Source organism: Acomys russatus, chromosome 14 (genome assembly GCF_903995435.1).
Source record: "Acomys russatus chromosome 14, mAcoRus1.1, whole genome shotgun sequence".
Classification (NCBI taxonomy): Eukaryota; Metazoa; Chordata; class Mammalia; order Rodentia; family Muridae; genus Acomys; species Acomys russatus.
The window spans coordinates 29,074,184-29,083,530 of NC_067150.1; the positions used below are offsets into that span (position 1 = coordinate 29,074,184).

A 9,347-nucleotide genomic window follows, 5' to 3' on the forward strand; every position below is an offset into this window, starting at 1 on the left:
GAGTTTGATCTAAGAGGAAAGGCACCCAGAAACTCTCAGAAACTCCCCAGGAGAAGGGAGTCTGCAGATGGAGAAGGGAGGCGAGGCTGCAGACACACCTGTGGAAGTCTCTGATGGCCACGGCCCTCCAACTGTGTCTTTGATCAGTCCAGGGGCGGAGGTGCAGCTCCAGACTTCTCTCTACGACTCAGAGCTAAATGAATCTGTTTGTTTAGCTAATCTGGTTTCTCAACTATCTGAGAGAATTCAGCCCATTCTGAACTCCAGCCCAGACTTCAAAGGCTGTCTAGAAGAAATTGTTCTTGATTTCTTGCCCACTGCAACACGCAGACCAAATTCAAGTCATGAGGGAAGTTGACCTTTTTCGGGCAACTCCTACAGCTATTCCTCACTGCCAGGCTCTTTCTCTTCCCATGCCAAAGGGTCACCCATAGGCCTTGGTCTTCTGTCCTCCCTGGACTGGTGACCTCTAAAAGTGTCCTCTAACTGAAGGATCTGAGTCCTTTTTTTTTTTTAATTGTCAAGACAGGGTCTCACTCTGTGGCTCTGATAGTCTTGGCATTCACTATGTAGACTGGCTGGCCTTCAACCCACAGAGATCTGGCTGCCTTTGCCTCCTAGGTACTGGGTTTTAAAGGTGTGTACCACCTTGCCCAGCTCTGAGACCTACCCTTGTTAAGGGTTCTAGATGGCTCCCAAGAATCCAAAATGCAAGTCCAACCTTTGTCCGGTCAGGATATCCTCTGCTTTTTCTTGTCTCGTTTCTTTGAACCACTTGACAAACCAGCAGGAACAGGAACCAGCAGGAGGAACAGCTGTGCCCCCTTTCTTAGGCTTCTGGTCTTTTTATACCCTCTCTAATGTCCCTAGAATTAAACCATCTTCAGCTGGCCGAATCATAGCCTTGCCAGAGCAGGTATGAGGCAAACAGTTTGTTACTGTGGGACAATCTGAAGCAGCCACATAGGCCACACCTGGGATTAAAGCAGAAACATGTTTATACAACATAACTGGGTTTTTAAAGACACCAAAATTCTCATTACAACAACCAGATGGAGAGCTTGAAAGGCGGGAGGTCATGTGTTGGGACAGCCTGTGAGAGTAGACTCAGGGCAAAGCCTTTCACGAGGCACACTGTGTCTCAGTCCAGGCGAAGACACAGGAAGGGCTTGGTGAAGAAGCAGGCAGAGAAATCTTTCTGAGGGAGTTAATTTTTGGTCTTTTGGGCTTCCCCAAATTCTCTGTTCATGAAGTCAGTAGCTGAAGGTTTTATGCCAGGAATGAGGTAGAGCTGACCTGTTAAAAGACGTGACTCCGGAGCTGCGGTGTTGTGCTGTGCGGAAGAGACAGATTTGTAAACCTCAGAGTGCGGTTCTTCCTGCCGGAGGCTGCTGTGGCGTGGAGACCCCTGGGTGAAGCTGCCGTCACCATGTCTGACCAGGAGGCTAAAACCTTCAACTGAGGACTTAGGGGAAAAGAAGGAAGGAGAATACATTAAACTCAAAGCTATTGGACAGCCTAGCAGTGAGATACCACTGCTAGTATTTCAAAGTGAAAATGGCAACATTCAAGAAACTCAAAGAATCATACTGTCAAATATAGGGTGTTCCAGTGAATTCACTCAAGTTTCTCTTTGAAGGTCAGAGAATTGCAGATGACCACACCCCCAAAAGAACTAGGGATGGAGGGAGAAGATGTGAATGAAGTTTATCAGGAGCAAATGGAGGGGGTCACTCGATGGTTTAGATAGTTCTTTTTTATTTTTTTCTCCTTTTCCCTCAATCCGTTTTTATTTTTAAAAATAGTTCTTTTGTAATGTGGTGTTCAAAATGAAAATCGAATACTGGCACTCCACCTCTTTAGAGCATCTGGTGATCTGAATTCTAGTGTTCAATATTCATTATTGGTTGTTTTCGTTGTGCTGATTTTTGGTGATCAGATCTCAGCTCCCTTAATATTGCCCTTCTTCTTTTAAAAATTTTCATGTGTGCACAGAGAGGCCACACTTTTCAGAACTGTGCGTTTTCAGGTTCGTGATGCTAAACATTGGCCAGTGTGAGCTTCCCTATGACCTCCCAGCTGGCCCTGAAGTTCCAGAATGTGGCTGCTTCACTCCTGGACTATGATTTTCAGTGGGAGGTGGAAGTTTTTCAGAGAACTGAACTGTGGAAAAAATGGCTTTTCCTGAACTTGAAGCTACTCTTAAAATCTGAGGGTCTGGACCAAAAAAAGAGCGACATGCTATAGTTAAGATGACAGATACAGTGGAAGTAACAACTACCTACAAAGAAGGCATCACTGGAGAGAAAGTGTCTTGAGGAAGCCAGTCTTGTCAGAAGATCCCAGGAAATTTCTAATTTTCATCAGCAGTTAATAAAGTTACTCATGCAGAAGTGTATGCAACAGACACTGATCCGTTTGATTCTGTTTGTACTTTTTGGCCTGGGAGATGAGTTTTCAAGGGACATCATCTGTACCAGCTTCATTAAAATAAACAATATTTATAAAAACTGTAAAAAACATGAAGTGACTCAGAATCCCTGAGCCAAATTTATATGCCATACTTTTCTCATCTGGCATCCGGTGTGATAACTGAGAGCACGTGGATCAGGGACTACCTCTGCCTCCGTATTTTGGTGCCATTTAAACTGGCTTCTATATTCTTATGTATAAGACAGAGTGAAACTGCATGGCTTCTATTCCTAACTCCCTTACTTTACATATATGACAAAATAGTGTCATGGGAATGTCTCCAGAATAAGCACCTGACACCAATGAGCATGGAAGAGAGATGTCGCCAATGGACTGCAGCCACGGACTTCCTGAAAGGCCTCGGTATCCAGTTCAGTTTGCTGATTTGTGCAGAATTGTGGCAGTCAGCAGGCTGTTAAGGGCAATGACCTATTGTTCCAGCTATTTCTCCAGGTGTCAGGGGAAGTCATGCTCCACAGAGAGGCAGTGCAAGCAACGGTTTAAGTAAATCAATAAATAAATCATTAACTCGGTATCTAATAATTAGTCTTTTAAAAAAAATCTTATCCTACTTAAATACTACCATCCAAAGCTAGAAAGTTTGGAGAGTAATTAGGAGTAATTACAAAGTAATTAAAGAGGGCTCTGTCAGGATGCTTTCCTTGGTTGGTGGTACATGTGGAAATGGATAGTGAAGGGCTTCTTGGTGGGATACGGGCAGATGGGATAATCTTCTGGGATGTGTGAAGGCTGCCAGAGGGTGTTTGGGTCTGAGGAGGTCACAATATAAGGGGACCCAAGTGCCCAGGTTCCATTTGCCTTGCAGACCTGGGAGTGAGGCAGATCAGATGCCGTGGAGAAGGACTATGACTGCTGGGACTGTCGCTTCATTTTCCATCTGCATGGAGGCTCTGGTGGAGCCCTGCCATGTACCCTTCTCACTGACACCCTGGCATTTATGGGTCTACTCTTCAGGTCTCCCCCTTGGTTTCACTGAATATAGAGCACTTTCTCTGGGGAAGTAAATCACTCTTAGATTGTCTCCCTCTGCTTCCCTACAGAGGTTAAACACAAAAGAGCAAAATCACCCTTCAAATGTTCCACTTGCCTTTTCTCTGGCAGCATTTGGGGAATGGGTGAGGGGAGACACTGGGCAAATAGTTTGTCCTAAAAACCCTTGTCTAACAAAGAGTGGTGAAGAATGACAAGGCTTTGGGTCAGAGTCAGTTTGGGAGGTGAGAAGGTTATAATATTTCCTGGCTTAGGAGAAGACTCCGGCAAAGACCAGGGGGATTCTGGGGGCTCAGATAACAGGGGTGGGGAGGGCAGGTTGGGCAGCAAGTTTTCCTCTCTGTGGGAGGGCAAGGGGTCCCCAGAGGTTGTCTATGGTCTATACAAACCTGGCAAGAGTAAATGGTCTCAAGAGGGAACCTGTGCACCAGCCGTTCACAGTGGTTCTTCTGATGACTGATTTATGCTCAACTCTAGAACTCACCTTCTAGAAGGGATTTTGATATAAGTGATAGATTATGCAATAATATATTAAGTGAAAAAAATTGTAAAAACACAGCTATTGATATATCAACCATGATGGTGTTGTTAACATGGACTTGTGGTTATATGTATGGAAATAATACTGGATGGAAATATGGTACATTGTCTTCTCAGAATTACACAGAAAGGTGATTTTCTTTTACTTCTTAACAGTTTTGTTATAGTTGCAAATTTCCCATTACCCTTATTCTGGGAATATGTTCTGATTTTCCTGAACTATAGAAGACTGGGGTTGGATGGAGATAGGCATTCCCTCAACATATTTAATCACTGGAATTCCATAACGGTTTTCTGGGCTGGAACAAGCGGTCTTTTGCTGGGAGACATGAGCTTGGTCCTCTTAGCTCGAACCCTCTACAATGGAAAAGCTGCATGGCCAAGAAGAAGCCTGACTTCTAGCTTGAAGCCACCATCTTATTATATCTCATTCACCGGAAGGAGAGGTCAACCTACCACCTCATCGTTCACTGGAAGGGGAGGGCTACCCACCACCTCATCATTCACCGGAAGGGGAGGGCTACCCACCACCTCATCATTCACCGGAAGGGGAGGGCTACCCACTAACCCATTGTTGAGCTCTTCATTGTTTGCCAGCTCCCAATAGCATGTATAGCTGTATCTCTTCAGGCTCTCTAATCTGTGATTTTCTGTTTTCAGGACACTAGAGAGGCTCAGTGTCAAGAAATATGTCCTGTCTCAAGATGGTTTGTGGGTATAGTTCTCCAAGGTATAGAGAATGAATGCCCTAGGGATATATTCCACTCTGACTTATTACTCAGGATTCCACTTGAACTAAGAATTGTGAGAACTCTGGGCCTTCTCCATGGCTAGGATTGATTTCCAGGCCCTTTCTGAACAGGGCTACCTGGAGTCTTCAACTTCCTCTTGCCCTCACTGGGAAACTATCTTCACTGGTCATAGGAACTCTTCTGTGAAGTCCGATGCCCTTCCTCTTACCTTATCTTCAGTATACCATTTATCCTTCCTTTCTCGGAATGTTCTCAATTTTTGCGTCACACAGAGTCAGCTTGCTCTCCACCATCTTGGCTTGACTCTTCAAAATGAGTGGTTTTGTAGAAGAGAAACCACATTGTTATCAGTTAAGATCTTTAGTGATGCCATGTACTGGAAGAACACAGAATTCTGTGTTCATCATTGTGTGATGTTCCTAGTGCAAGTCCACCACCTGAGTGTAACCATGCAGACACTGTGGGCTGACCCAATTTGAGGAACTGTAGAAATGTTAAGACATCAAGACTATCAAAACAAAGGGAATACTACGAAACTATTCTGGATTGGAGGAACTGGTTAGATGTAGGAACTAAGAGTCATATTGTGATCTTGGTTTGAATTAACTTGTTAAAGAAATGTTACTGGAAAATTGCTGCGACTTAGCCAGTAGATGATATTTCCGCTATAATCTTGTGATTCTGATGACTATCTTGTGGATATAGAGGAAATATTCTTATGTTTAGAAACATACTGAAGAACTCAGGCATCAAGTACTTTCATATAGGTCAACAAATACACTCTTTTTAGTAGTAAAAATGACAACACTTCAATAAAATATATCTGCTTTTAATGATTGAGCCCAGAGCTTGATTGCATTAAATACATTTTTAAAGGAAGTAAGACCATATAGAAAAGGTTAGAATTAAAATGGTCTAAAAAATTCATGAGGAATATACAAAAGGACTTGTCAAAAACTTTCCCATTGGAAAAATGGACTTCTTGAGTTTGCTAGGGCACAGAGCCCTGCAGGGAAAGAGCAACATGGTACACAATAATGACTGGAAAATGGATCACACCCACAAAAATCAAGTATTCTAGCTTATTAGGGAGGGAAAGGGTTCATTTCATCTTATATTTCTAGTTAACAATCTGTCATTGAGGGAAATCAGAGCAGGAAGTCAAGCAGAAAGCGAAGCAGAAACATGGAGGAATACTGCTTACTGGCTTGCTCTCTCTCTGGTTCATGCTCAGGCAACTTTCTTACATTATACAGGACTCTACCTGCCCAGGGATAGCACTGACCATAGTGGACTTGGTTTCCTTTATCAATTAGCAAAAAAAAAAAAAAAAAAAATGTCCTACAGACATGCCCAGATATAATCCAATCAATCTCCCAAATGTTTGGGACTCCCTCACATAAGTCTGGGCTATATCAAGTTGTCAGCTGAAGCTAACTAAGAGAAGCCCAAAATGGAAATTTATTTAAATATTTTCAAATGTATTTTTTTCAATTTTTATTGTGTGAGAATTTTATCCATGAATGTATATTTTTATGGCACACGCACACAGGAAGTTGAGGCAGGATGATAATGAGTTTGAGACTAGCTTGAGCTACACGGAGAAACCCTGTCTCAAAGCAAAGAAAGACAAAAATCCCACTATAAATCAACTCATGAAATGCAAAGAGTAGATGGTTAAAAGTTGAGGAGGAGTTTGCCACTTTAAAATGTTTGCTTCTTAGCAACTATTATAACCCCACCTCTGTCAAGATCATGTCCCATTTTAGTGCTAGCTCCAGCCAGGACTCTGCTTTGTCCCAGGGTGACTGCACACACAGCATGTTGCTTGACTTGAGACACGCTGTGGTACAGCTGTGGCCCAGCGGATGAATGCATGAGTACACCCAGTATGCTGCCCATGTCCTGTGGCCAGAGCGGTCAGCTTCTTCTCTCTCATTTGTTGTCCCTTAAGGCTAGAAGATCATAACACTATGCAGTTTGCAGAACAGTTCGATTCCCGAGGCAGCGAAGAGCATGTAGCGACTGACTAATTTACTCTCTTTCCTTATGAAAATTAAGAAAAATTTAAAAATCAAGTCCTTCACAGCAGGACTTTTAATTAAAACTGAAAAAATCAGATATTCTTAAGTGATATTGGACACTTGTAAATTCAAAGCAAAACAACAAACAAACAAACAAACACAACCCATATTCTGGAAAAGATGAGCCCTTATTGTGTGAACAGAGAAGAAAAGCAATCTTTCTACTTGAAAACAGCCCAAGACTTTCTCAGTAGAGGGTAGAAAGGGTGCCTAGACAGACTTTGGCTGAATAGAAGAAACTAATAAAGTTCTAGTGGTCTGGTCTGGTGTGTGTGTGTGTGTGTGTGTGTGTGTGTGTGTGTGTGTGTGTGTATGGTTTTGGACACCTACTTTTATTGGGAGAGTGCATGTAGCAGTGGAATGTGAAAAGATGCCTGGCAAAGGAGTACAGGGATGGAGACAGGGAAAGAAAGGGACTAAATGTAATGCAATAAGCTATTGGCATACTTCTATAGAGGAATACTCATGGCCTTATTTGATCTGGGAATGCCACAGAGGCCAGGAATCCTGTATTTACTCTGCCCTGTGAACATGCATGTGAGTGTACTTTGGTTGCCAAGAAAACCAGAATGACTGAGTCTGAAATGGGCACTGTCTGCCATAGGAAACAACTTTGGATCCAGAGAACAAAATCTTCAGTGCCCACCTCCATTCTGTTGTTATTTCTGCTTAGCTATTAGGGTGATTCATGGGATGTTCAGTTAAAAATATTTGTGAATTTCCCATTGAAGTCTCTCTGGTCCACCTCAACTATCTAAACTAGTGAAGAGTTCTAGGGTGGCTCCATTTATCAACTGTTTAGAGTTTCTTGGGATAGGTCTTTTAGTGGCTAAAGATGCCAGTTCTAGCAATAGGAGAGATCTATTGCTTAAAACCATCATATCCTGTTCAACCCGAGATCCAAGCTGAAGGAATCAGGAAGAATGATGGGAAGGGAGCAGGAGTATCCTTGATGCTTATAGGGTGGCAAGGCAGGATAAGTAGAGTGTAAAGGAAGAAACACATCGGGGATATTCTAGAACGAGGTCTTGGGTGAATATCTTAGAGTCTGAAGTTACAGTAATCATAGTTGCAACATTTATGAACATAACTTCGATTGTTGGCGTTGTATGTCAAATTCTTGCAGAATCTCTGACATACCATGTATGACATCAGGAGAGTGCCATCTGCAACAGGAAAGAACCAAAGATGTAAGGCAGTGATCTCAGTCTCCAAGGCAGACCATACCTGGGCTTAATTAGGCAGGTTAATGGATGGCTTCCCAGCACATCCAGAAATTGCTAGAAAGCTACAGGGTTGGCTTGTTAGCCTGTCATCTCTGACAACTCAAATCTATGCACCTGCGTCATTCCTTCTCCTGCTAAAAAGTGAAAGAAACAGCACTTTTGTATTTTCAAAGTAAAAATCTGGCTGTTTTTGTTATGCCCCTTATCTTCTGCCTGTCTCATAGGACTGTCCCCTCCATACCCGGGCACTTTGTGCTGTGGGCCGGGTCAGAGATGCAACTCTACTGCAGCCTTTTTTGAAGTTGCCCAAGCTTCTCATAACCTCACCCAAATTCCACAACTTACTGGAGTAGACCCTCATGCTCATGCATGTTTCATGCTTCTGCGCAACGCAAACACCGAAGCCCCTTCTGCAGTGGTCTGACTCTGTGCGGAGGTGGCATGTCACACACATCAGTGATGTTGCTCCTGGAGAGAGGACAGAGCCTGGCATGAGGGCAGGGACTTGGAATATGGAGGGAGAAGGCAGAGTTGGGTGGAGGAGCCTTCCGAGGATGAGTGGGCAGATGAAGAGCTGATGGTTGAATGTTTAGGAAGTGAAATTGAACTCTCGTCATTACTGATGGAAAATAAAAGGCCATTGAGCAAGTAACAGGATTCTAGTCTCAGTTTCAGCCTTTACATCCTGGATAACGTTTTCTCACTGGTTTGGGGCTCACCTATTTGGCAAGGCTGGCTGGCCTGTGAGCTTCAGGGATCTGCCTGTCTCCGCCTCCCTAGCACTGGGATTAGAAGCACACTCCACAACATATGGGTTTTTTTTTTTTAGGTGAATTCTGAGGGTCGAACTCAGGTTCTTATTCTTGGGCAGCAAGTATCTCTCCAGCCCTTACTTTGTGCAAAAATTTGACCTCTGTATAGTTTATTTCTCTAACTTAAAATTGTCAGTGAGTAATGCCTTTAGGAGGCTCTGGAAGAGTGAATAACAGAAATACAGGCCCAGTTAAAAAACAAAACCTCTTTCCAGAGTTGTCAGCTGCCTTTGCTTGCTGTCAAACTTGATTGACCTGAATTTGAACCCAGGACCCACATGATGGAAGGAGAAAATTACTTCTGACCACATGTGTGCTGTGGTGTGTACAATGTGCACACACACACACACACACACAGTTAAAAATATCTCTTCATGGTGCTAAAATTAGAAAGTATGTATCACTTATTGACCGTCTTATCGATCATGTTGTTTTGAATTGTAACTGATC

General features: G+C 43.1%; 1 protein-coding gene and 1 pseudogene across 1 annotated transcript; one reads left to right on the plus strand and one right to left on the minus strand.

Annotated features, from left to right (window-relative positions):
- The first annotated feature begins 1,429 nt into the window (after window positions 1-1,429).
- Window positions 1,430-1,750, plus strand: LOC127198773 (small ubiquitin-related modifier 1-like; annotated as a pseudogene).
- A 6,150-nt stretch (window positions 1,751-7,900) lies between these two features.
- On the minus strand, window positions 7,901-8,578 carry Pate3 (prostate and testis expressed 3). The gene is made up of 2 exons (XM_051156804.1): window positions 8,431-8,578; window positions 7,901-8,025 (listed from the first exon to the last, which is right to left on the minus strand). The coding sequence occupies exons 1-2, from the start codon at window positions 8,576-8,578 to the stop codon at window positions 7,901-7,903; spliced, it is 273 nt and encodes a 90-aa protein (XP_051012761.1).
- Window positions 8,579-9,347: the final 769 nt, after the last annotated feature.